Source organism: Callorhinus ursinus, unplaced genomic scaffold (assembly GCF_003265705.2).
Source record: "Callorhinus ursinus isolate GAN/ISIS: 27379988/994484 unplaced genomic scaffold, GSC_fseal_2.0 scaffold88, whole genome shotgun sequence".
Lineage (NCBI taxonomy): Eukaryota > Metazoa > Chordata > Mammalia > Carnivora > Otariidae > Callorhinus > Callorhinus ursinus.
The window spans coordinates 1,765,193-1,792,868 of record NW_027397150.1 but is presented as its reverse complement, the minus strand read 5'-3'; the positions used below and the strand labels follow the sequence as shown (position 1 = coordinate 1,792,868).

At 45.5% G+C, this 27,676-nt stretch overlaps 1 protein-coding gene across 5 annotated transcripts in view; it reads right to left on the bottom strand.

The window, feature by feature from the left end:
* FCRL6 (Fc receptor like 6) overlaps positions 1-12,725 on the bottom strand; it is a 16,361-nt gene extending 3,636 nt beyond the window's left edge. For 3 of the 5 annotated variants that reach the window (XM_073888236.1, XM_025860685.1, XM_025860688.1), the window contains exons 1-8: positions 12,579-12,725; positions 7,536-7,556; positions 5,778-6,044; positions 5,002-5,286; positions 4,573-4,854; positions 4,078-4,203; positions 886-951; positions 186-257 (exon numbers count right to left, since the gene is read on the bottom strand). In XM_073888236.1, coding sequence (XP_073744337.1) covers positions 186-257; positions 886-951; positions 4,078-4,203; positions 4,573-4,854; positions 5,002-5,286; positions 5,778-6,044; positions 7,536-7,556; positions 12,579-12,639 — 1,180 coding nt within the window. In that variant the 5' untranslated portion in view covers positions 12,640-12,725. The remainder of the gene's footprint in view (positions 1-185; positions 258-885; positions 952-4,077; positions 4,204-4,572; positions 4,855-5,001; positions 5,287-5,777; positions 6,045-7,535; positions 7,557-12,578) is intronic. The other 2 variants (XM_025860687.1, XM_073888237.1) reach the window with 2 other exon arrangements.
* Between the last annotated feature and the right edge of the window lie 14,951 nt (positions 12,726-27,676).

Here is a 27,676-nt window from a genome sequence, read left to right as displayed (position 1 = left end):
TGGTGGTGTTGGTGGTGTTGGTGGTGTTGGTGGTGGTGGTGGAGGTGGTGATGGTCGTAGAGATGATAATGATAGTTGTTGTTATGGTAAACAGTAATGTTAATGGTAGTCAACTACCTCAAGCCAGGCCCAAAACTTCCGTTTTACATTAGCAAACATGTCAAGTTTGGTTTGAGATCACTCACCTTCACTCTTCTTTGGGACTATAATCATTGAAGAGTAAATATCATCTTCCTCATTCTCATTCGGCCAAGTGACTGAAAAAAGAAATGAGGCTTGAATAGGACCCACCTGCTCTCCCACCTCAAGACATCAGTGTCCTGAAGACACCTCTGGAGGGAAGCCAGTCAGGGGCCCTGTCATGGTGGTAACTGGGAGTGGGAGGCAGTCATTACTGTGGAATATCCATCTTGGTGGAAGCTGCCTGCCCCCATAGCAGATTCTAGCAGCTTTACCAGCCCTGACTTTGTTTAAACTAGGCGTTGGCAAACTTCTTCTATAAAAAAGAGTCAATATTTTAGGCTTTGCTAGCCATACAGTCTCAGCTCTGTAGCGCAAAAACAGCCATACGCAATACATATATATTGTTCTTTACAAAAGTACTTGGTGGACTAGATTTGGCCCATGGGCCAGAGTTTGCCAACCGTTGGTCTAAACCCTTCTTACCCTCCCTCTGGAGGCCGGCCTTCCCTCCTACTTCCCTGCCCCTCCACCAGCTTCAGAATACTGGTCCCTCACACTCTCCCCAGAAGCCATCTACTTCCTTCCCCGATGACTGGTTCCCGAGACTTGGGGCTCACAGGGCTTCCTTCTCTTCATTCCCCCTCAGACTCCTTTCTCGGTCTTCAGCTACAGGCCATGCATGGTCCTGCTTCAAGTCCTTACCATTGCCATACAGTGGGTGCTGCTCTCCACCTGGGGCTGGGGGCAGATTCTGGGTTGGAATGGGCCCTAGGAGATACAAAGGCATTCTTCAGAGAGCAGGCTGGGCAGTGGGGGTAGAGAGTCTGAGAGAAAGAAAGTCAGTGGAGGCTGCTGGAGGTCTGAGGCTTGTTTGTTTATGAGGGCTAATTTACAAGTCTGGACATGGTTAATTTTTACAGGATGTTTCCTTTGAAAAATATCCTAGAGGGTAGAATGGCCCCATGGGAATCATAAACTAGGAGAAGCAGGGCCAGAAAGGAAGGGTCACACTCCTGCATGGAGAGGGCCCAGACTCACCAGTCAGGCTGCATTTCAGAAAAAGGAAAAGCTAGTAACTTTGGCCACACACTATGTGCCAGACACTGGGCCAGGGAATTCAAATACAATGTCTACTTCACAGCACAGTGCCTAACCCAGTGACCAGCACATAGCTGGATGGCAAAAAAAAACCTCTCTTCCTAACTCTTTGGTGCCTGGTATTCTTTGTGACCATCTTGCAAAGGTTGATACTATGATGCCATAGTATCATATGTAGATGAGGTGTCTGAGGCTGGGAGAGGGGACTTCTCCAAGGTCACATAAGGTAAGTGGTAGGGACAGACTCTTAATCCAGGTTTATGTGCTTTTTCTCCACTAGCATGCTGCCTCTGTGAAAGCAGGTGCTCCCAGAACTTTAAAACTTATCTCCTAGGATAGGGATTGGGTCACATGGATTTTAGAACACTTGGTTCATGCCTGGTGCCCAAGAAATGTTTATTATCATTGATAGCAAGAAGGCACCAGAATCACTGGCAGGATTGGTGGAAATGGTGCTTCCTGTAAAACCAAGAATGCATTTACAGAGACTCCAAGAAACTCCCAGTTATTAAATATCCCCTGGTGCTCATTTGTTAGGGCTGTGTTTTTGAGTCTCCGTTCACTGAAGAGCTCCAGGAATTTGATGGACCTCTGTTTTATGCAGGGTGTGAACACTGTTAAATAAACCACAGTGGGCACACCTAGGCAAGTGCTACTTTGGAAGTGGGCCCCTTGCGTGACTAATATGGTGCTAGTGACATCATCGTTGGCCAAAATGTTTTGCAAATTGCCTTCAGAGATACAGCTGTCAAATATCTTTGGTGGTAGCACGTTTTTTGTTTGTTGAGGGAGTGGACATGCTATCTGGAGATGGTTAAGAGTCTTCCAGAGCTGGGTGTGAGTAACGAAGCTGTTGATCTACTGTTTTTCTTGTGAAGTTTTGGAATTAGGCCTGTGTGACATTCTCAAGGTCTTGCACCTCTGAGTTTCTGAGATAAGAGAACCAAGACTGCCACCAGGAGCCCTATTTTCCTGAGAGACAGGTTCCTTAATACAATGGAGCCCAGCTGTTCCCAGGTTGGCAGTGGGGGTTGGGTGGGGGGCGTGTGGGCTGCTCAGCAGCAGGGCCTCCACATGAAGAGAGGTGTTCTTTCGTTCCCTGTGAGAGGCTTCTTCCTCTTGAGGATCCTTCACTGGTTACTGCTCCCCTGCCATCTTGTCTGGGGCTGAGAGGGAGACAGCTGTGCTGTGTTGCTTTGTCTTTAATGCTCTGACCCAGAAGTGAGGGGCCTATGTTACTGGGGCCAGGTAAATGGCTGGGCCACTAGAAGGAGGCTTTATTGTAGATGCAGGGATGCTAGAAGTCACACATTTTCAGTTGCTGGTCTGCTACTCCAGCTGCCTCCCCATCTAGCTCTGGACCAGCCTCCATCTTTCTCCTACCGTACAGGTTATTTAAAGCAAGGTAGCCTCCGCAGAACCTCGACTCGAGCCTAGAGGGAAGGTTTGTTGGACAAAGACTGCTAAAAAGGGAGAGGAAGTTGGAGGCTGGCCCAAGCCCTAACTGGGGTGCTGGTAAGGCAGGGGAGTGGGTCCAGGGCTGGGGAGAGGCCCTTTCAGGGGGCCAGGCAGGCGCTCAGGGAGGAACACGCTGACTGCATGACTGGGTGGGCTTTCTCACAGAGTAGTCCAGCCCAGCTCCCTAAAAACTCACCACAAAGTCTCTAACAGAGGGAGCTGCCAACTTGAATTAGAAAACCTAGCTTCGGTGGTCTGCGAGAACAATGACTTTTTCCCTTGGCAAGTGGAAAATAGGAATGATATTTATAATGATGTCTTATTCTTGTTCCTCTCCCCCCGGGGGCAGGGGGAGGAGGTGGGGTTGATTTGAGTCTCTGTAGGTGGGTTCGAAGGACTCGGAATAAGCTGGTACCAAAAAGCTTTGGCATGGGAAGCCCTTCCCTTAAATGTGGCCCGAGGTGAAGAAGGGTTAGAACAGGAGTAAGTGGGGAGCCACCAAGGTGATTGCAGCGGGAGCCCCCGTTCCTCCTTCATCGTCATGACCGGACAGGAGAGGAGCAGGGTCTGGAATCCTGTCTAATCCATAGACTAGAGGGAGACTGTACCAAGACCCCGGCAGATGCCAGCCCAACACTTAGGTATCAGGTAGATGTCATCTCCTTAGCTGAAACCCTCACAATAACCCCAAGTGGGAGATACTTGATGACTTCTAGAGTGAACGGGCCCAAGGTCACAGAATTAGGAGACAGTGTTGGGAGCAGGCCATTGCTGGGTCGTCTCCGCCATGTTTCCTTTCTGATGAGTGAACCTCCACTGAGCACTCCCTCAGGCGCAGCACTGGACAAGATGGGTGTGTGCTCATAAGCATGCAGATGCTCACTGGGGTTCCCATTCCTTCTTTCTCCTCTGCTTAGCAGAGTTCTGGTGTGACAGAGTGTGGGTGGCTTGGGGTTTTCTTGGCATATTCATCAGCCAGATTGTCTTTCAAACACGAAGGACTCTGATGTGCATTGAGTTTGGCTGGTAAGAATTCCTCTGTTTGTGCTTCTGTTTAAGCCCAAGTGTGCGGTCATGTGTTTGTGCGCATCTCTGGGCAACTATGGGCATGTGAGACTGTGCGTGTGTGTGTGTGTGTGTGTGTGTGTGTGTGTGTGTGTTTTGGAAGCTGGAAGTGTCCCTCCATGGGCTCCTTTGTGTGACATGTAAAGAGAAGTCCCTCCTCCCACCCAGACCCCAAAGAGGAGCAGCTGGTCCCCTCAGATGCTGGCTCTCCAAAGGCTGGGCAGTGCCTGGCTTAAGGACTCGGCCACTAAGAAAGTCAAAAAGTTCACTGACCAGTTTTTCTCCAGGGTCTGAAGTAAGCCACAAGTGCAGTGGCGATGACCAGCACACCAAGCAGGCTCACAGATAGACAAGGAACGAACCAGGGGCTGCTGGTGAGGGTAGGCAAGCCCCAAAGACCTAAGGGATGAAGTAGGGGTGACCATGAGCATTGAGGATGAAATTCAGAAATGTACCCCAGACGGGCACAGAGGAGGCAGAATGGCTGGCATCAGGGGGAACCGTGTGGCCTAAAGGAGCCTTGTAGATGGAATGAGGGATGGTCCAGAGGATACCAGCACGGACGGGCAACACCACTGATGACCATGTACAATACCCCTGCCCCCCATGGATCTCATGCTTTCCCTCCAGTTTCAGTGGGCAGATACCCCAAGCAGGGTCCATCTCACTCATGCAGTGCAGGGTGTGGGTGGGGGGTACACAGAGGGGTGAGACCTGACCCCTGCCAGCTTGCTGAGGCTCAGAGCCTGGGTGGGGGACAAGACATACCATCCAGGGACAGTGTCCTGGGCTCACTTGTCTCTTTGGAGACATTGTTCTCCGCCTGGCAGGAGTAGCTACCAGCATCCTGCTCTGACATCACAGTGAAGGGGAAGGAGGCGGCTCCTCCATGGGGAACAGAGTGGTTCCCCAGGATCTTCTCGTCCAGGTAGAATGAGTACAGGATTGGAGGGGAGCCATTCTGGGTCTCACAGAGGAGCTCCACCACGTTCCCCACAGCAAGGCCAGTGGACCTGGGTCTCAGGGTGAGCAGAGGCTGGGACACAGGAGCTGGGGCAGCACACGGGGCGGGAGGCTCACCTACACCACCCAGGCCCCTGGCCCCTCCTCCCCTGGGGACCCCTCCCCACAGGCCCAGGGGTCCCATTACCTGAAGCCCATATCCCTGGGGAGTGTCTTCCCTTCTTCCCCACTTACCTTGCACCCTCACCTCCAGATGGGGGCTCTGTTTCTGGACCCTGCTACCCTCAGGGGTGGCCTGGCACCAGTAAAGCCCAGAGGCTCCCTCCCGGGCTTCTGGGAGGCAGAGCTCTGAGTGGGGGCCCCAGTTCTGCAAGGTGCGGCCATCTTTGTGGAAGGAGAAGAGGAGCCTCGAGGCTGACCTCTGGGGATGCAGCTCCGTCTGGCATCTCAGGGTTAGCGGGCTCCCCTCACGGAGTTCAGGAGAAGGGACAGCACTCAGCACTGGAGGCGGGAACAGCTCTGGGGAGGAACAGGCCCAGGCTCAGGGGGAACTCCCGAACCCTGAGTCCCCAGAGGCGGGGGTCTAAGCTAGGGCACATCCCAGGCCACAGCCCCGTGCCCCATGACAGACACTGCCATTGTCTCCCAGGACCCACCTCTCATCCCATGACTACACCCCAGCCCCTCGGGGTATCCTGAGCCAGAGCCAGAGGGCCTTGTAGGGCATCTGGTCCCCAGAAGGGAAGGGTCTGGCCCAGGGTCTCTGGGACTGAGTGGCTGGGCTGGTTCAGGGTGCTTCCGTGGCCCAGGGCATACCCCTCCTTCCCCGGGGTCCAGATGTACCCCGCGGGGGCAGGGCATTTGGACAGCATGGTGGACATCTCAGGGCTCTGTGGTCAGCCCGGCATCAGGGGCAGCCAGAGGGAGGGCTGCTGACCTCTAGAGACCAGATCCCTGAGCAGCACCCTAGCCCCCACAACCCCCCGACGCCCCCGAAGCTGGTGACTCACCTTGGACTTGAACCATGGTCATCTTTGACCTTTGTGTGCCCAGGTGCAGGGTGAAGGTCACCTTCCCAGTGCAGCTGTACTGGCCACTGCTTTCCAGGGTTGCTGTCCCCATGTGCAGAATCCATTTGGCCTTCGGGTTGCGGAGTAATTTCCTGTCTTTGTAGAACTGGACCTGGGACAGGGCTGTGTTCTTCCATCCTTGGCACTGCAGAATCAGGATGTCGCCCTCACACACGGGGTCTGGCAAGGTTCGGAGGTACAACCAGCCTGTGAGACACAAGACCGGGGTCATCCTGGAGCCGCACGTCCCATCAGCCCATTTTCTCCCTCCGTCCTCCAGCCTCGGGCCTCCCCTGGGGATGGAGGCTCCTGGGCAGCACCTGCGTGGCCGCCCCGTCCCCCAGGCCTTCGTGCCAGACCAGGGCTGGTCCTCTGCTTTCCTTTCCCCTCCTTCCTCTCCCCTGCCTCTTCTCTCTAGTCCACTCCACTCCCCTGCCCTGCTCTCCTCACACCTTCTCTCTGGTCTTCTTCTCTTGTACCTCCTCCTTGGCTCCTTTCCAGCTGCCCTTCCAACATCTCCAAGCTTGGGTCGAGCTGAATTCCTTCCATCATTGTTCTACCTCCTTCCTCTTGACCCAATTCTCACCCCTCAGACGGGCTACTTACCCCGGTTCCCCCAGGGCAACTCTGTGCTGCTTCCACCTCTGAGGACAACTGCACACGGCCTACCAGCCAGAAGCCGGGGGTGGGTGTGGGGAGTGTCCCCCCACCCCCGGGCTTGCTCCTTCTGCTTTCCTTGTCAACCTTCTCCCAGCCCGGCCCCCATTCCCACCCCCCTGCAGGGACTTTCATTTCCACCACTGTCCTGGGGAGGGATCTGTCCTGTCTGTCCTCATTCTTAAAATGCATTCTGTCTGTCCTCATTCCTAAAATGCAGTCTACAGCCTGACGTGGACAAGAGATGAGCTCCTGGGGGCCCAGCACCATCTGCAGGGCAGTCCCAGGCTGGGCCTGTCCCCAGACCGTACTTTTTTGACAAGCCAGACACCAGTGGTCCCAGGCAGCCTCAGGAGCCAGGCCTGATAGCTGAGAGCAATGAGGAGGAATGGGTGGGGAGCCCCAGCATAGCCTGCCTTTGCCTGGGTCTCTCTGGATCCTTAGGACCCGCCCCCACCCCTGCAGGCTCACACAGAACTGAATGTTGAGCCTTGCTTTTGCTGCTGCTCTTTCTAGCAGCATGGAGCCCACGTGGGTTTGAATTCTGTCCAGCACCCCCTCATCCCACGCTGGCACCATAGAACATGTCCTTGGCGGTCAAGATGTTCATAGGCCAGCATTTTTCCTACTGGACAGAAAGCCCCATGCAGGTCAGGATGGACCGGAAGGCAGAGGTAGTGGAGGGACAAAGCTGCCTTCTCTGAACATACAGGGAACGGGAGGGAGTCCAGGGCCTTGGTCAGTGGGGGATATAGGAGCTTCAGAGACACTCTGAGAGGAGGAGACAAAGGCCAGTGCCAGCTATAAGGGAATAAGATGAGACCCAGAGCCATTTGCTGGGACTTGAATCACCTAGAATTATCCTCAGCCTGAGCCCAGTGGGGTCCCAGGTCTCATTTCTGCCTGGGCATCAGCCAGGACTCCTGAGGAATGGGCCTAGTCTGCGGCTCTGAAGATGTTTCCAGGGGACCCAATGGCCCATCAATCAATCTTTGGCCCAGAGACATATTTGGAATTGGAAAAGACATAAAAGAGACTCACCACTTTGCCCAACACAGGGAACTGTAAGAGAACAGAGTGATAGAATTAGGGTAAGGAGCAGAAAGCCTCCTTCACAAGGAGGCCTGTCATCTCAGGAATGGGTGCTCATACCCATTCAATAAACCAACCACCCAACCCCCTGGGCACCTACTCATCCAGCCCCCCAGCCACTCAGCCACCCAACTACCCAGCCACATAACCACCCAGCTACCCAACCACCCAGCCACCCAGCCACCGAGCTACTCAACCAGCCACCTAGCCATCCAGCCCCCATTCACCAAGCTACTCAGCCAGTCAACCATCCAGCCACCAACCACACAGCCTCCCAGCCACTGAGCTACTCAGCCAGCTACCTAACCACCCAGCTCCCCAGCCACCAAGCTACTCAGCCACTCAGCCCCCAGCCCCCTAGCTACTCAGCCCTTCAGCCCCCCAATTGCCAGCCGCCCAGCCCCCCAGCCAGTCAGCCACCTAGCCACCCAACCACCAAGCCACCAAGCTACTCAGCCACTCAACCATCCAGCTACCCAAATGCCCAGCCCCCAGCCCCTCAGCCCCCAGCCACTCAGCCCCTCAGTTCCCCAGCCCCCCCAGGCCCTCAGCATCTCCAGCCACTCAGCTTTTATGTTGGACCCACTGCCTAGAATACTCTGTCCTATCTCAGTTCAAATGTCACACCCTTAGGTCTTTCTGGGACCCCCAGTTGAAAGAATTCTCCTCAATCACTATTAACAACACCCCACTGTATTGTCATCAGAACACTTGTCTCTATTTGAAGTTATTCTTTAAATTGCCTACTTGTTATCGCCTGTCTCCCTCTGTGTAGAATGTAAGCTCTGCGAGAGCAGGGACTCTGCTTGTTTTGTTCACAGTCACGTCACCTATGCCTAGGATCTGTGCCAGGAATAGTCTGTGTTCAACAAGCCTCTGTTGAATAAACACTTGCAGGCTTTCCTTTGTGCCCAGCCATGTGGGGCAGGCAGGGCACATGAAGCAGGATCCAGAAGAGTGGACCCTTGCACGGGTAGGTCCGAGCTCCTATCTGCACCTGCAGAACTCAGAGAGCAAAGGCAGACCATGCAGTCCGGCGGCCCAATCTGTCTACAGAGCTCTGGAGGGTCCAGCATGGAAGTGACCGATGAAGGAGGTGAGGAATCACTAAAGGCTGAGGGACCTGGCCTGCCATCTCGATCAGTGAGGGAATGACAAACAGGCCAGTGCATCACACTGTTTGCATACCTTTATATGTGCCCCTGATGCTTCTATCTATCTATCTATCTATCTATCTATCTATCTATCTATCTATCATCTATCATCTATCTATCATCTATTATCTATCTATCTTTTTATTATTTTTTTTTAAGATTTTATTTTTAAGTAATCTCTATACACTAACGTGGGGCTTGAACTCACAACCCCGAGATCAAGAGTCACATGTTCTACTGACCGAGCCAGCCAGGTGCCCCAAAATATTTTTATGTAATTGACCTAATCATGCTTTTTGCTTTATTGCTTTTTTTTTTTAATTTAAGTAAGCTCTACACTTAAATGGGGTTCGAACTCATGACCCTGAGATCAAGAGTCCGCATGCTCTACTGACTGAGCCACGTTGGCTCAGAGCAGAATTTTTATTTTTATTTAATTAAAAATAAAAATTTTAAGTAGACTTCATGCCCAGTGTGGGACCTGAACTCATGACTGTGAGGTCGAGAGTCACATGCTCCCCTGACTAAGCCAGCCAGGTGTCCTGAATGCTTTTTTTAAATTTTTTAATTTTTAAAAATATTTTATTTATTTATTTGAGAGAGAGAGAGAATGAGAAAGAGAGAGAGAGAGCACGAGACGGGGGAGGGTCAGAGGGAGAAGCAGACTCCCTGCTGAGCAGGGAGCCCGATGCAGGGCTCGATCCCAGGACCCCGGGATCACGACCTGAGCTGAAGGCAGACGCTTAACCAACTGAGCCACCCAGGTGCCTGCCCCTAATGCTTTTAAATGAATGAACGTTAGAGGAGCAAAGTGGCCTGGGAAGAGAGGCCAGGCCACGATATGATGATAGATGAGGTTAAAAGTGTGAGTAGCCCAAGGGATGGAGGGGCACAGCCGGACATGAAATGGTGGAGAGTGTTCTAGACTTTGGGACAAGGGGTGAAGCAATGAGTGTCATAGGGCCGAACACAGTTGGGCCAGCTGTCCTCAGGCCCTACTGTGTCCTTCACACTGACCCGTCCTAGGGGCTGTGCAGAGACGGAGAAATGTGGGAGTGGCCTTGGGAGGGGTGGGGGAAGACCCTCTCACCAGGGGCTTGAGATGCGGCCGTTTGGCTTGTTGATTCACATGCTGTCACCCTTGTTGTCCACATGGCCTGGGACCCAGACAGAGGCTTTCAGCTTCACTTCTCTGCTCAGCTTGGGCTAGCTCAACTACAGGCTTTCAGTGTGTGCAGAATGATGAGTCTTTCTTGCCATCCCTCCATCTCCCCCCGGCCCCATCTTAAATACATCTTTTCCTCTGAGCTTGGTGTAGTGGGAAGCATGTAGGATTTGGAATCACATGACCTGACCTTGACTCATGAATCCATCTCTTTCTGTGTGAACTTGGATACACTGTTTGGATCCCAATAGCCTTCAATTCCTGATTCTGCCTATACAATAAGAAGTGTGACAGTCATTTCTTCCTTACCGAGCGGTTGCGTATAGTGACCCACTCCCTGGAAACGTGGTGACTGCATTCACTGCAAGCAGAAAGAAGGCCTGACCTCAGGGTGACTAAAACCTTGCAATGTAGTGATGCCCCTCTTCTTTCCCCTGTTTACCGGAAAAACACCTCTGCAGCTTCAAAGTGGTGAGTAAACAGGGCTGAGAGCACAGAAGCCTACAAGAGAGAAGGCATCCAGAGAGCAGAGGGACACTTCAGATGAGCTCGTGTCCCCAGGCCCCGATGACCTGCTGTCCAGCTGTGACACCTGGGAGCTGTGCCAGCAGAGCCAGTGTCTGTGATGAAGCTAGCTGGCCGCGGGCAGCGCAGTGGGGCGGGGGCTGCATTACAGCCCTTCCTACAAAGGGGACTGTGGACCCCAGTTTGCTACAGGCTGAAGATGAAGTGGTGACACAGCCATTGCATAAGCCACAAAACAGAGTCCCGGACAATGGAGACGGCAGCCCGGTCGATCTTGGTGCTAGTCAGGCCATGGTGGGGAGGAGGGGAAGGCCCAGCTCCTGGCTGACTGACCAGGTGCATTGAGACCAAGCAGACCAGGATGATGAACAGGGTGGAGAAACCATTCCCCACTGGAGGGGTCGGGGGATACTTATCTGAGAAAGACACAGCAGAGTAGGGACACAGTGGTCTTCTAATATTCAATGGGTGGAGCTTAAAAGAGGGGGAGAGACTTCAGGCAGAAGTGGGACTATTTCATGGGAATGAGAGAGACCAGGGAGGCAGGTTTCAGCAAAGCACGAAGGACTAGCTCATAACTGAGCTCTAGCACGTTGGAGCATGCTGCTTTGCCAAGCTGTACCTTCCATGGTGCTAGGGAGTGGTGGTGTTGTGGGAGCTCTGAGATACTTGTCATAGATGTGTGTGTGTCTACACAGGGTGGGTTCCAGTCTTGGCACTGAACTTAGCTAATGCTCAGCTCAGAAGAAAATTAAGGTTCATCTCCTAAACTTCAAATACACCTTTAGTGTATAGCCGTGTACCAGCACGCTCAGCGTCAGGGCCCCTGGCCTCTTGAATCTCTGATAGTCAATAATAGTAATAGGCACCATTTGTTGTGTGAACATACCCCACCAGGAACTTGAAATGAATTTTATTTTCCGGTCTTACTTGATTAGAACCTCAACCACAGCCCTGCTGGAGGTATCACGGTGGGATGGAGAAAGCACCAATGGACTTGGGTTTGCATCTCTGTTTTACTCTTGCTAGCAGGGTAATTCTATGCAAGTTTCATAAACTTTTTGAACCTCAGTATCCTCAATTGTTTAATAGGGATAGAAAAATACTTGCCCTATGATTCTAAAGGTTAGATGAGATACATTACGCACTACAAAGCAGGACTTCAGTGCTTGTTTCTTTGTCTCTGCCCACATCTAAGAGGAAATAGCAACTCTGCACTTAGGGTAACTCTGTTTCTCCACATATAGCCCTGGGTTCCAGCATCTTAGGCTGGTTTTCTGGGGTCCCCAAGCATCAAGTGTGGCTCTGCCCAGACTTGTTTCTTCTAAGTGTAGAAGGTAATAGTGGCTGAGACTGAGTTGAGTCTGGGGGGCCTAGTGACCCTCTCCCCACTCCCATAATTCTCTACTATTGGAGGAGCAGGCTTTCCATCGCTGGCATGGGTGACTGGTCCCTGGGGAGGTGGGTCAAGGAGAGAGATATAGATCAGGGAGAATGGATTTGATCCTTCAGACCTTCCCCAAGGACCAGTCAGACCCAAAACAGACCCTCCTCATCCCCGACAGAGAAAGGACATAGGCAGAAGGGGGATGGCCAGTTTGTAAAGGGCTTTGGACACTCAGAGCAAAGCCCCTTGACCAGATGAGAAGCCTGGTCATGGTTGACTGCTTCTAAGAAAACACTGAGGCTTCATGACAAGGTATCTTTTTGTAAAAGCCCATTTCCTATTGTTGAACAAAATGCACAGAACTGCCTTTTTCCATTTCCCTGATCCCTCCAGTCCACCCCCTACCCAAAGCCTTCTTTCCTTCTATAACTTCATTTTCCTTTTGAGACAGCCTGATGAGTAATTTCATCTTATTTGACAGGGTAAACATGTCATTGGGCCTCACAATGTGATTTTCTGCCTCCCTAATTTAGCTCTGATATTGAAAGCCTGCCCTTCCAAGGACCAAGGAAAATGGGATAGGAAACATCAGGGAGGCCCCCCACCACACCACATCTCTGTCAAGCACACCCATGTGCACACACTCATTTCAAGCTCCAGCCATAAAACCCACTTGAATCCAGAGAGGTAAAATGAGAAGTCCCATAAATGACTTACAGTCTTTGGTGCCCAAGAGGGAAAGCTCACGCTTGGTGACTTACCGAAGAACAGCACAATCCTGCAGAGCAACATGGGGCCTGGCCTGGCACAGAGGAGGGACATAGGTCCAGATAAAGGCAGATGCAAAGTCTGGGTGGAGGGAAGAGCATCTAAGCCACAGGCCCAGGTGCGAGTGAGTGACCCCTATGATGTGGGTGGTGTTGCTGCCTCATACACTAAATAGAGGAAGTGGGGAAGAAACTTTAGAAGTTCAAATTAGTATTTCCTCTTTGGTGGAAGGGGTATTATATAGGTGAACTTTCTTCACCATGATGCCCGAAGGAGTCAAGTAATTTACTAGTAAGCACTTTTGAACATTCTCCGTGGCTTCGAAAATCTCATGCTAATGAACCAAGATGGGACAAGGCTATGGAAAGATACAGAGGCTGCCAGAATTTGTGTGATTTCAGCATCATTTAGCTTGAAAGGCAGCACAGTTCTGCAAACACTAAGATCATCCATCCCCTACCCTGAGTGACCTCCAATTCTCCAAATTTGCCTCCTATCCAAGGAGAAATGTGTCTGTACACTGCAATGAGGTGGAAAAGTGGAATCCTGAAAATGGTCCATAGGACCATCAGCTCAGGAGGCACTCAGGGATTGATGAGGTCAGAGTAGAATGGGCTGGAAGTTCTGAATCTGAGGTTTTAAGACTGTCAGGTTATTATTTTGAAAACTGTTCCTTAAAATGCACCAGTAAGAGAGTAAACAGGTAAGCCACAGGGTGACAAGATAGTTTCCATACACATGGCTGAGAAAGGACCCATATGCAGAATATAAGACTTTCTAGAAGTCAGTACGAAAAAGACAGACAACCTATTGGAAAAATGGGCAAAATAATTCAATAGGTAATTTACAAAAGCAGATATCCAAGTGCCAAATGAACATAGAAAAAGAAGCTTGACTTCATAAATCCCTGTGGAAATGCAAATTTAAACTAAATGGAACTCCACTACCTCCCCCACGAGAATGACTAAAACTATCAAGGAAGACAGGCAAGTGCTGGTGAGGATGTAAAGCAGATAGAAATCTTGTAAACCTCCAGTGGGAGTGTAAATTGGTACAACCACTTTGGAAAACTGCATGACAAAATCTAAATGAATCATAAAGATACCGGATGACCCAGCATTTTCACTCCTAGGTACACACCGAGCAGAAATACATTTATACTGACACCAAAGACATATACAAGAATGTTCATAGCAGCATCACTTTTAACAGATAGAATCTGGAAACTACTTAACGAGCCCTCAACAGAGAAGGAGGCCACACACCTTCACCTTCTTTGAGGACAGAACGTGGGAGTTTAAACTGAAGCATGGAGGGTTGGGTAAAATACCAGGATGCACTTTCTGACAGTAAGGTTTTTCCTGGAAGTCTTTAAGTGAGCAGTTCCACACAGTTTGGGAAGAATTCAATGTGCTTATTGCCAAAGACAGGAATGGAGAATGTGAACTTTCTAACTTTTTGTGCTCTAGATTCTCTGATTCACAGGAAATGGGAAAACAATTTGACACTGGCAGGCACTTCTAAAGTGACTCTGTTGATTGGGAGAGGTGGACATGGTGAGGAGGTAAAATAGGAAATGGATATTTTATCCACTCACCTTAAGATGTTAACATTTGTACATTTTCCCCTATTGTTTTCTTTCCAACAGATCTCTTGACTTGAGTCAAGCTCAGCTGCAAGTCCAGAGTGTGGGGCAGCAGCTCTGTAGGGCTGCAGCTAAGGTAGAGACGGGGCAACCGCAAACGGTCTAGGTTGCAAGCACTTATTGTGCTTTGTGTGCAGAACAGTTGAAGCCTCTACCTTAGCTGCTTCTATTTTCACCATGTTCTAGCTGCTTGGGTGTGTGAACTCTTCCTGACTTCTCACTCTACCCCTGAACTGTGAGATGTTGCTGCATTTATTTTTTATTTTTTAAAAATTTTTTATTGTTTTGTTAATCACCATACATTACATCATTAGTTTTTGATGTAGCGTTCCATGATTCATTGTTTGTGCATAACACCCAGTGCTCCACGCAGAATGTGCCCTTTTTAATACCCATCACCAGGCTAACCTATCCCCTCACCCCCCTTCCCTCTAGAACCCTCAGTTTGTTTTTCAGAGTCCATCGTCTCTCATGGTTCGTCTCCCCCTCCGACTTACTCCCCTTCATTCTTCACCTCTTGCTATCTTCTTTTTTTTTCTTAACATATATTGCATTATTTGTTTCAGAAGTACAGATCTATGATTCAACAGTCTTGTACAATTCACAGTGCTCACCATAGCACATACCCTCCCCAATGTCTATCACCCAGCCACCCCATCCCTCCCACCCCCCACCACTCCAGCAACCCTCAGTGTGTTTTCTGAGATTAAGAATTCCTCATATCAGTGAGGTCATATGATACATGTCTTTCTCTGATTGACTTATTTTGCTCAGCATAACACCCTCCAGTTCCACCCATGTCGTTGCAAATGGCAAGATCTCACTCCTTTTGATGGCTGCATAATATTCCATTGTGTATATATACTACATCTTCTTTATCCATTCATCTGTCAATGGACATCTTGGCTCTTTCCACAGTTTGGCTATTGTGGACATTGCTGCTATAAACATTGGGGTGCACGTATCCCTTCGGATCCCTACATTTGTATCTTTGGGGTAAATACCCAGTAGTGCAATTGCTGGATCGTATGGTAGCTCTATTTTCAACTGTTTGAGGAACCTCCATACTGTTTTCCAGAGTGGTTGCACCAGCTTGCCTTCCCACCAACAGTGTAGGAGGGTTCCCCTTTCTCCGCATCCCCGCCAACATGTGTCGTTTCCTGACTTGTTAATTTTAGTCATTCTGGCTGGTGTGAGGTGATATCTCATTGAGGTTTTGATTTGGATTTCCCTGATGCCAAGCGATGTTGAGCACTTTTTAATGTGTCTGTTGGCCATTTGGATGTCTTCTTTGCAAAAATGTCTGTTCATGTCTTCTGCCCATTTCTTGATTGGATTATTTGTTCTTTGGGTGTTGAGTTTGAGAAGTTCTTCATAGATTTTGGATACTAGCCCTTTATATGATATGTCGTTTGCAAATATTTTCTCCCATTCTGTTGGTTGTCTTTTGGTTTTGTGAACTGTTTCTTTGGCTGTGGAAAAGCTTTTTATCTTGATGAAATCCCAATAGTTCATTTTTGCCCTGGCTTCCCTTGCCTTTGGCAATGTTTCTAGGAAGAAGTTGCTGTGGCTGAGGTCAAAGAGGTTGCTACCTGTGTTCTTCTTTAGGATTTTGATGGATTCCTGTCTCACGTTTAGGTCCTTCAACCATTTGGAGTCTATTTTTGTGTGTGGTGTAAGGAAATGGTCCAGTTGCATTCTTCTGCATGTGGCTGTCCAATTTTCCCAACACCATTTGTTGAAGAGACTGTCTTTTTGCCATTGGACATTCTTTCCTGCTTTGTCGAAGATTAGTTGACCATAGAGTTGAGGGTCCATTTCTGGGGTCCCAATTCTGTTCCATTGATCTATGTGTCTGTTTTTGTGCCAGTACCATACTGTCTTGATGATGACAGCTTTGTAGTAGAATTTGAAGTCCAGAATTGTGATGCTGCCAGCTTTGCTTTTCTTTTTCAATATTCCTCTGGCTATTCGGGGTCTCTTCTGGTTCCATACACATTTTAGGATTATTTGTTCCATTTCTTTGAAAAAAGTGGATGGTATTTTGAGGGGGATTGCATTGAATGTGTAGATTGCTCTAGGTAGCATTGACATCTTCACAATGTTTGCTCTTCCAGTCCATGAGCATGGAACATTTTTCCATTTCTTTGTGTCTTCTTCAATTTCTTTCAGGAGTATTCTATAGTTTTCTGAGTACAGATCCTTTGCCTCTTTGGTTAAATTTATTCCTAGGTATCTTATGGTTTTGGGTGCAATTGTAAATGGGATCCACTCTTTGATTTGTCTCTCTTCTGTCTTGTTGTTGGTGTATAGGAATGCCACTGATTTCTGTGCATTGATTTTATATCCTGCTACTTTACTGAATTCCTGTATGAGTTCTAGCAGTTTGGGGGTGAAGTCTTTTGGGTTTTCCACATACGGTATCATATCATCTGCAAAGAGTGAGTGTTTGACTTCCTCTTTGCCGATTTGGATGCCTTTGATTTCTTTTTGTTGTCTGATTGTTGTGGCTAGGACTTCTAATACTATGTTAAATAGCAGTGGTGATAGTGGACATCCCTGCCGCGTTCCTGCCCTTAGGGGAAAAGCACTCAGCTTTTCCCCATTGAGAATGATATTCGCTGTAGGTTTTTCATAGATGGCTTTTATGATATTGAGGTATGTACCCTCTATCCTTATACTCTGAAGAGTTTTGATCAAGAAAGGATGCTGTACTTTGTCAAATGCTTTTTCTGCATCTATTGAGAGGATCCTATGATTCTTGTTCTTTCTTTTGTTAATGTATTGTATCACGTTGTTTGATTTGTGGGTGTTGAACCAACCTTGCAGCCCAGGGATAAATCCCACTTGGTCGTGGTGAATAATCCTTTTAATGTACTGTTGGATCCTATTGGCTAGTATTTTGGTGAGAATTGTTGCATCCATGTTCATCAAGGATATTGGTCTGTAATTCTCCTTTTTGATGGGGTCTTTGTCTGGTTTTGAGATCAAGGTAATGGTGACCTCATAAAATGAGTTTGGAAGTTTTCCTTCCATTTCTATTTTTTGGAACAGTTTCAAGAGCATAAGTATTAATTCATCTTTAAATGTTTGGTAGAATTCCCCTGGGAAGCCATCTGGCCCTGGGCTTTTGTTTGTTGGGAGATTTTTGATGACTGCTTCAATTTCCTTAGCGGTTATAGGTCTGTTCAGGTTTTCTATTTCTTGCTGGTTCAGTTTTGGTAGTTGATACATCTCTAGGAATGCATCCATTTCTTCCAGGTTATCTAATTTGCTGGCATAGAGTTGCTCATAATATGTTCTTATAATTGTTTGTATTTCTTTGGTGTTGGTTGTGATCTCTCCTCTTTCATTCATGATTTTGTTGATTTGGGGCCTTTCTCTTTTCTTTTTGATAAGTCTGGCCAGGGGTTTATCAATCTTGTTAATTCTTTCAAAGAACCAGCTCCTAGTTTCGTTGATCTGTTCTACTGTTCTTCTGGTTTCTATTTCATAGATTTCTGCTCTGATCTTTATTATTTCTCTTCTCCTGCTGGGTTTAGGCTTTATTTGCTGTTCTTTCTCCAGCTCCTTTAGGTGTAGGGTTAGGTTGTGTATTTGAGACCTTTCTTGTTTCTTGAGAAAAGCTTGTATGGCTATATACCTTCCTGTTAGGACTGCCCTTGCAGCATCCCAAAGATTTTGAACTGTTTTGTTTTCATTTTCATTGGTTTCCACGAATTTTTTTAATTCTTCTTTAATTTCCTGGTTGACCCATTCATTCTTTAGTAGGATGCTCTTTAGCCTCCATGTATTTGAGTTCTTTCCGACTTTCCTCTTGTGATTGAGTTCTAGTTTCCAAGCATTGTGGTCTGAAAATATGCAGGGAATGATCCCAATCTCATGGTACCAGTTGAGACCTGATTTGTGACCTAGAATGTGATCTATTCTGGAGAATGTTCTATGGGCACTAGAGAAGAATGTGTATTCTGTTGCTTTGGGATGGAATGTTCTGAATATGTCTGTGAAGTCCATTTGGTCCACTGTGTCATTTAAAGTCTTTATTTCCTTGTTGATCTTTTGCTTAGATGATATGTCCATTTCAGTCAGGGGGGTGTTAATTTTCCCCACTATTATTGTATTGTTGTTGATGTGTTTCTTTGCCTTTGTTATTAATTGCCTTATATAATTGGCTGCTCCCATGTTAGGGGCATGGATATTTACAATTGTTAGATCTTCTTGTTGGATAGATGCTTTAAGTAGGATATAGTGTCCTTCTTCATCTCTTATTACAGTCTTTGGTTTAAAATCTAATTTGTCTGATATAAGGATTGCCACCTTATATCAGGAAGGGGAGTCTCCCCGGCTCTGTCGCTTGTTGGGTCCCTGCTGCAGGAGCAGTGGCCCGACTGGGTTGTGGATCACAGTTTATGGCCACCCCGAGCTGAGAGCCCGCACCTCGGCTCTGTCTCTGCAGCCGGCTTCCCCGCTCCGATACCTGGGAGCTCTGCCACACTCAGGCACCCCCAGTCTTTCTGTGACCCCGACGGTCCTGAGACCACACTGTCCTGCGAGGGTTCCACCCCCAGTTTAGCCACTGGAGCGATGTCCCTCAGCAGAGCCGACTTCTAAAAGATCCAATTTTGTGTTCCGCGGCTCTATCACTTGCCAGAAGCGGCCGACGGAGGCCCCCTCCCCCGCCGTCTATCCTCCCGAATATCTCCTCGGATTCACTTCTCTGCACGTCCTACCTTCCAGTAAGTGGTCGCTTTTCTGGTCAGAGAGTTGTTGCTATTCTTTTCTTCGATCTCCTGTTGAGTTCGTAGGTGTTCAGGATGGTTTGACCCCTATGCAGCTGAATTCCTGAGACCAGAGGAAATCCAGGTCTCCTACTCCTCTGCCATCTTGCTGTTACTGCATTTTTAAAGACGTTAGTGGAATTGGCCCTCTGAGCTGAGCTGGCTGTATGCCATTCCCTTGGGAAGGAAGGTAACTTTAGGAGTTGCTCCTAGGTTAGGAATCTTCCAGGACCCAGGTTGATCTTGAACTGAGATGGAGATGGGTTGGGAAAGGAATCAAACCCATAATACTAAAACGGTAAGGATAATTCAGGGCTAAAAGGAAGTGGGGAAGATAATGGGGGGAGAATTCTCATCCAGATGGTGTTTGTGGACTTAATAGATACATATAGAGCCTTCCATCCCCAAATAGCAGAATACATATTCTTTTCAAGTGCACATGAACCATTTTCCAGGATCGATCACATGTTAGGCCACAAAATGAGCCTCAACAATTTTAAGAAGATCAAAATCATATCAAGAATCTTTTTTGATACTAGAAATCAATTCCAAGAAGAAAACTAGAAAAAAACATGAACATGGAGGCTAAACAACATGCTACTAAACAATCAATAGGTCAATGAAGAAATCAAAGACGAAATCAAGAAATACCTTGAGACAAATGAAAATGAAAGCACAACATCCACAAATATATGGGATGCAGCAAAAGCAGTCCTAAGAGGGAAGTTCATAGCCCTACAGGGCTACCTCAAGAAACAAGAAAAATCTCAAATAAACAATCTAAACTTAACCCAAAGGAACTAGAAAAAGAATAAACAAACCTCAAAGTTAGTAGAATGATGGAAATAACAAAGATCAGAGTCAAAATAAATGAAATGGAGACAGAAAAATAGAAAAGATCAATGAAACTAAGAGCTGGTTCTTTGAAAAGAAAATGAAGTAGATAAATCTTTGGCCAGACTCATTAAGAAAAAAGAAAGGGGGGGGAGGAGCAAGATGGCGGAGGAGTAGGAGACCTGGATTTCGTCTGGTCCCAGGAATTCAGCTGGATAGGGATGAAACCATACTGAACACGTACAAACTCAAGGAGATTGAAGAAAAGAATAGCAACAACTCTCTGAACAGAAAAGCAACCACTTTCTGGAAGACAAAATGACAAGACGGCAAAAATAACCTCAACAAAAAGAACAAGAAGGAGTACCAACTGCCAGGGACCTAATCAATACGGACATTAGTAAGATGTCAGAAGTCGAGTTCAGAATGATGATTTTAAAGATACTAGCTGGACTTGAAGAACGCATGGAAGTTATTAGAGAAACACTTTCTGGACAAATAAAAGAACTAAAATCTAACCAAGTCGAAATCAAAAAGGTTATTAATGAGGTGCAATAAAAAATGGAGGCTCTAACTGCTAGGATAAATGAGGCAGAAGAGAGAATCAGCGATATAGAAGACCAAATGATGGAAAATAAAGAAGCTGAGAAAAAGAGAGATAAACAACTATTGGATCACGAGGGCAGAATTTGAGAGATAAGTGATACGATAAGATGAAACAACATTAGAATAATTGGGATCCCAGAAGAAGAAGAAAGAGAGAGAGGGGCAGAATGTATATTGGAGCAAATTATAGCAGAGAACTTCCCTAATTTAGGGGAAGGAAACAGGCATCAAAATCCAGGAGGCACAGAGAACCCCTCTCAAAATCAATAAAAATAGGTCAACACCCCGACATCTAATAGGAAAACTTACGAGTCTCAGAGACAAAGAGAAAATCCTGAAAGCAGCTCAGGACAAGAAATCTGTAACCAACAATGGTAGAAACACTAGATTGGCAAGAGACCTATCCACAGAGACCTGGCAGGCCAGAAAGGACTGGCATGATATATTCAGAGCACTAAATGAGAAAAATATGCAGCCAAGAACCTATATCCAGCTAGGCTGTCATTGAAAATAGAAGGAGAGATAAAAAGCTTCCAGGACAAACAAAAACTAAGGGAATTTGCAAACACGAAACCAGCCCTACAAGAAATATCGAAAGGGGTCCTCTAAGCAAGGAGAGAGCCTAAAGCAGCATGGACCAGAAAGGAACACAGACAATATACAGTAACAGTCACCTTACAGGCAATACAATGGCACTAAATTCATATCTTTCAATAGTTACCCTGAATGTAAATGGGCTCAATGCCCCAATCAAAAGACAGGCTATCAGATTGGATTAAAAAACAAGACCCATCCATATGCTGTCTGCAAGAGACTCATTTTAGACCCAAAGACACCCCCACATTGAAAGTGAAGGGGGTGGAAAACCATTTACCATGTGAATGGACACCAAAAGAAAGCTGGGGTGGCAATCCTTATATCAGACAAATTAGATTTTAAACCAAAGACTGTAATAAGAGATGAAGAAGGACACTATATCCTACTTAAAGCATCTATCCAACAAGAAGATCTAACAATTGTAAATATCCATGCCCCTAACATGGGAGCAGCCAATTATATACGCCAATTAATAACAAAAGCAAGGAAACACATCAACAACAATACAATAATAGTGGGGAAAATTAACACCCCCCTGACTGAAATGGACATATCATCTAAGCAAAAGATCAACAAAGAAATAAAGACTTTAAATGACACAGTGGACCAAATGGACCTCACAGACATATTCAGAACATTCCATCCCAAAGCAACAGAATACACATTCTTCTCTAGTGCCCATGGAACATCCTCCAGAAGATCCTCCAGACCCATCCTAGGTCACAAATCAGGTCTCAACTGGTACCACGAGATTGGGATCATTCCCTGCATATTTTCAGACCACATAAAACAAGTTTGGAAGTTTTCCTTCCATTTCAATTTTTTGGAACAGTTTCAGAAGAATAGGTATTAATTCCTCTTTAAATGTTTGGTAGAATTCCCCTGGGCTTTTGCATATTTTCAGACCACAATGCTTGGAAACTAGAACTCAATCACAAGAGGAAAGTCAGAAAGAACTCAAATACATGGAGGCTAAAGAGCATCCTACTAAAGAATGAATGGGTCAACCAGGAAATTAAAGAAGAATTAAAAAAATTCGTGGAAACCAATGAAAATGAAAACAAAACAGTTCAAAATCTTTGGGATGCTGCAAGGGCAGTCCTAACAGGAATGTATATAGCCATACAAGCTTTTCTCAAGAAACAAGAAAGGTCTCAAATACGCAACCTAACCCTACACCTAAAGGAGCTGGAGAAAGAACAGCAAATAAAGCCTAAACCCAGCAGGATTTGTTGGGAGATTTTTGTTTTATGAGGCCAGCATTACCTTGATCCCAAAACCAGACAAAGACCCCATCAAAAAGGAGAATTACAGACCAATATCCTTGATGAACATGGATGCAACAATTCTCACCAAAATACTAGCCAATAGGATCCAACAGTACATTAAAAGGATTATTCACCACGACCAAGTGGGATTTATCCCTGGGCTGCAAGGCTGGTTCAACATCCGCATGATTATTCACCATGACCAAGTGGGATTTATCCCTGGGCTGCAAGGTTGGTTCAACATCCACAAATCAATCAATGTGATACAATACATTAATAAAAGAAAGAACAAGAACCATAGGATCCTCTCAATAGATGCAGAAAAAGCATTTGACAAAGTACAGCATCCTTTCTTGATCATAACTCTTCAGAGTATAGGGATAAAGGGTACATACCTCAATATCATAAAAACCATTTATGAAAAACCCACAACGAATATCATTCTCAATGGGGAAAAGCCGAGAGCTTTCCCCCTAAGTTCAGGAACGCGGCAGGGATGTCCACTACCACTATTGCTATTCAACATAGTATTAGAAGTCCTAGCCACAACAATCAGACAACAAAAAGAAATAAAAGGCATGCAAATCAGCAAAGAATAAGTCAAACTCTCACTCTTTGCAGATGATATGATACCGTATGTGGAAAACCCAAAAGACTTCACCCCCAAACTGCTAGAACTCATACAGGTATTCAGTAAAGTGGCAGGACATAAAATCAATGCACAGAAATCAGTGGCCTTCCTATACACCAACAACAAGACAGAAGAAAGAGAAATTAAGGAGTTGATTCCATTTCCAATTGCACTGAAAATCATAAGATACCTAGGAAAAACAATCTAACCAAAGAGGCAAAGAACCTGTACTCAGAAAACTATATAATACTCATGAAAGAAATTGAGGAAGACAAAGAAATGGAAAAACGTTCCATGCTCATGGATTGGAAGAACAAATATTGTGAAAATATCTATGCTACCTAGAGCAATCTACACATTCAATGCAATTCCTATCAAAATACCATCAACTTTTTTCAAAGAAATGGAACAAATAATCCTAAAATTTGTATGGAACCAGAAAAGAGCCCGAATAGCCAGAGGAATGTTGAAAAAGAAAAGCAAAGCTGGTGGCATCACACCCCGGACTTCAAACTCTATTACAAAGCTGTCATCATCAAGACAGTATGGTAGTGGCACAAAAACAGACACATAGATCAATGGAATAGAATAGAGAGTCCAGAAATGGACCCTCAACTCTATGGTCAACTAATCTTTGACAAAGCAGGAAAGAATGTCCAATGAATGTCCAATGGCAAAAAGACAGTCTCTTCAACAAATGGTGTTGGGAAAATTGGACAGCCACATGCAGAAGAATGCACCTGGACCATTTCCTTACACCACACACAAAAATAGACTCCAAATGGTTGAAAGACCTCAATGTGAGACAGAAGTCCATCAAAATCCTAAAGGAGAACATAGACAGGAACCTCTTCGACCTCATCCGCAGCAACTGCTTCCTAGAAACATCGCCAAAGGCAAGGGAAGCCAGGGCAAAAATGAACTATTGGGATTTCATCAAGATAAAAAGCTTTTGCACAGGAAAAGAAACAGTCAACAAAACCAAAAGACAACCGACAGAATGGGAGAAGATATCTGCAAATGACATATCAGATAAAGGGCTAGTATCCAAAATCTATAAAGAACTTCTTAAACTCAACACCCAAAGAACAAATGATCTAATCAACAAATGGGCAGAAAACATGAACAGACATTTTTCCAAAGAAGACATCCAAATGGCCAACAGACACATTAAAAAGTGCTCAACATCCCTCGGCAACAGGGAAATCCAAATCAAAACCTCAATGAGATACCAGCTCACACCAGTCAGAATGGCTAAAGTTAACAAGTCAGGAAACGACACATGTTGGCGGGGATGCGGAGAAAGGGGAACCCTCCTACGCTGTTGGTGGGAAGGCAAGCTGGTGCAACCACTCTGGAAAACAGTATGGAGGTTGCTCAAAAAGTTGAAAATAGAGCTACCATATGATCCAGCAATTGCACTACTGGGTATTTACCCCATAGATACAAATGTAGAGATCCAAGGGGGTACGTGCACCCCAATGTTTATAGCAGAAGTGTCCACAATAGCCAAACTGTGGAAAGAGCCAAGATGTCCATTGACAGATGAATGGATAAAGAAGATGTAGTATATATACACAATAGAATATTATGCAGCCATCAAAAGGAATGAAATCTTGCCATTTGCAACGATGTGGTGGAACTGGAGGGTGTTATGCTGAGCAAAATAAGTCAATCAGAGAAAGACATGTCTCATATGACCTCACTGATAGGAGGAGTTCTTTTTTTATTGTTATATTAATCACCATACATTACATCATTTGTTTTTGCTGTAGTGTTCCATGATTCATTGTTTTTGCATAACACCCAGTGCTCCATGCAGAACGTGCCCTCTTTAATACCCATCACCAGGCTAACCCATCCTCCCACCCCCCTTCCCTCTAGAACCCTCAGTTTGTTTTTCAGAGTCCATCATCTCTCATGGTTTGTCTTCCCCTCCAGTTTCCCTCCCTTCATTCTTCCTCTCCTGCTATCTTCTTTTCTTTTTTTTTCTTAACGTATATTGCATTATTTGTTTCAGAGGCACAGATTTGTGATCCAACAGTCTTGCACAATTCACAGAACTCACCATAGCACATACCCTCCCCAGTGGCTATCACCCAGCCACTCCTTCCCTCCCACCCCAACCCCCACTCCAGCAACCCTCAGTTCGTTTCCTGAGATTAAGAATTCCTCATATCAGTGAGGTCATATGATACATGTCTTTCTCTGATTGACTTATTTCACTCAGCATTACACCTTGATAGGAGGAATTCTTAATCTCAGGAAACAAAATGAGGGTTGCTGGAGTGGTGGGGGTGTGGGAGGGATGGGGTGGCTGGGTGATAGATATTGGGGAGGGTATGTGCTATGGTGAGCACTGTGAATTGTGCAAGACTGTTTAATCACAGACCTGTACCTCTGAAACAAATAATATATTATATGTTTAAAAAAAAAAAAAGAAGAAGATAGCAGGAGGGGAAAAATGAAGGGGGGGAAATCGGAGGTGGAGACGAACCATGAGAGACTATGGACTCTGAAAAACAAACTGAGGGTTCTAGAGGGGAGGGCGGTGGGAAGATGTGTTAGCCTGGTCATGGGTATTAAAGAGGGTATGTTCTGCATGGAGCACTGGGTGTTATACGCAAACAATGAATCATGGAACAGTACGTCAAAAACTAATGATGTAATGTATCCTAATTAACATAACATAATAATTAAAAAAAATAAATTATGGTGCTATAGACCATGAAAAAAAAAGAAAAAAAGAGAGTGGCCAAACAAATAATCTCTGAAATTAAAGAGAAGTTACAACTGACACCACAGAAATACAAAGGATTGTAAGAAACTACTACGAAAAATTATATGCCAACAAATGTGACAACCTTGAAGAAATGGATAAATTCTTAGAAAAATATAATCTTCCAAGACCGAATCATGAAGAAATGGAAAATCTGAACAGACTGATCACTAGTAAGGAGATTGAGTCAGCAATCAAAAAACTTCCAATAAATAAAAGTCCAGAACAAGATGGCTTCACGGGTGAATTCTACTGAACATTTAAAGAAGAATTAATATCTATTTTTCTCAAACTATTCCAAAAAGTTGAAGAGGAAGGAGGACTTCCAAACTCATTTTATGAGGTCAGCATTACCTTGATACCAAAATCAGAGAAAGGCACCACACACACACACACAAATTACAGACCAATAACCCTGATGAACACTGGTACAAAAATTCTCAACAAAATATTAGCAAACCAAATTTGACCATACAGTAAAAGTGGGACTTATTTCAGGGATGCAAGGATGTTTCAATATGCAGAAATCAACCAACATGATACACCACATTAACACAATGAAAGATAAAAGTCATTATCATCTCAATAGATGCAGAAAAAGCATTTGATAAAATTCAACATCATTTTATGATAAAAAATCTCAACAAGGGGGGCATAGAGGGAAAATCCCTCAAAATAATAAAGGCCATTTATAATAACTAATGCACAGCTAACATTATACTCAGAAGTAAAAACCTGAAAGCTTTTCCTCTCAGATCAGGAACAAGACAAGAATGCCCATTCTCACCATTTTTTTCCCATAAGATTTATTTATTTGTTTATTTATTTATTTATTTGAGAGAGTGATGAAGGGGGAGACAGGGAGAGGGAGAGAAAGTTTTCAGTAGACCCTGCACAGAGTGTGGAGCTTGATATAGGGCTGGATCTCATGACCCTGAGATCACGACTTGAGCCGAAACCAAGTGTTGGATGCTTAACTGACTGCACCACCCAGACACTCCCATTCTCACCATTTTTATTCAACATATTATTGGAAGTTCTAGCAACAACTATCAGACAAGATAAAGAAATAAATGGCATCCAAGTTAGAAAAGAAGTAAAACTGTCACTATTTGCAGACATGATACTATACAGAAAACCCTAAAGACTCCACCAAAAAACTATTAGAACTAATAAGGGAATACAGCAAAGTTGCAGAATACAGAAATAATATACACAAATCTGTTGCATTTCTACACACTAATAATGAACTATCAGAAAGAGAAATTAGGAAAATAATCCCATTTACAATTGAATTAAAAAGAATAAAATACATAGGAATAAATTTAACCAAGGAGACCTTCACACTGCAGACTATAAGACATTGATGAAGGAAATTGAAAAAGGCACAAATAAATGGAAAGGTATTTCATGTTCATGGATTAGAAGGATTAATATTGTTAAAATGTCTAAACCCCCCAAAGCAATCTACAGATTCAATGCAATCTCTATCAAAACACCAATGGCATTTTTCATAGAACTAGAAAAAATAATCCTAAAAATTGTATAGAGCCACAAAAGTCCCTGAGTAGCCAAAGCAATCTTGAGGAAGAACAGAGTGGGAGACATTATGCTCACTGACTTCAAATGATACTACAAAGCTATAGTAATCAAAACAATATGGTGCTGCCAGAAAAATAGACTTGGATCAGTGGAACAGAATAGACAACCCAGAAATAAGCCCATACTTATATGGTCAATTAATCTTTGACAAAGGAGGCAAGAACATACAATGGGGAAAAAAAAGACAGTCTCTTCAATAAATGGTGTTGGGAAAACCTGATAGCTACATGGAAAAGAATGAAACTGTACCACTTTCTTACACCATACACAAAAATAAACTCAAAGTGGATTAAAGACTTAAATGTAAGACCAGAAACCATAAAACTCCTAGAGGAAAACATAGGTAGTAAG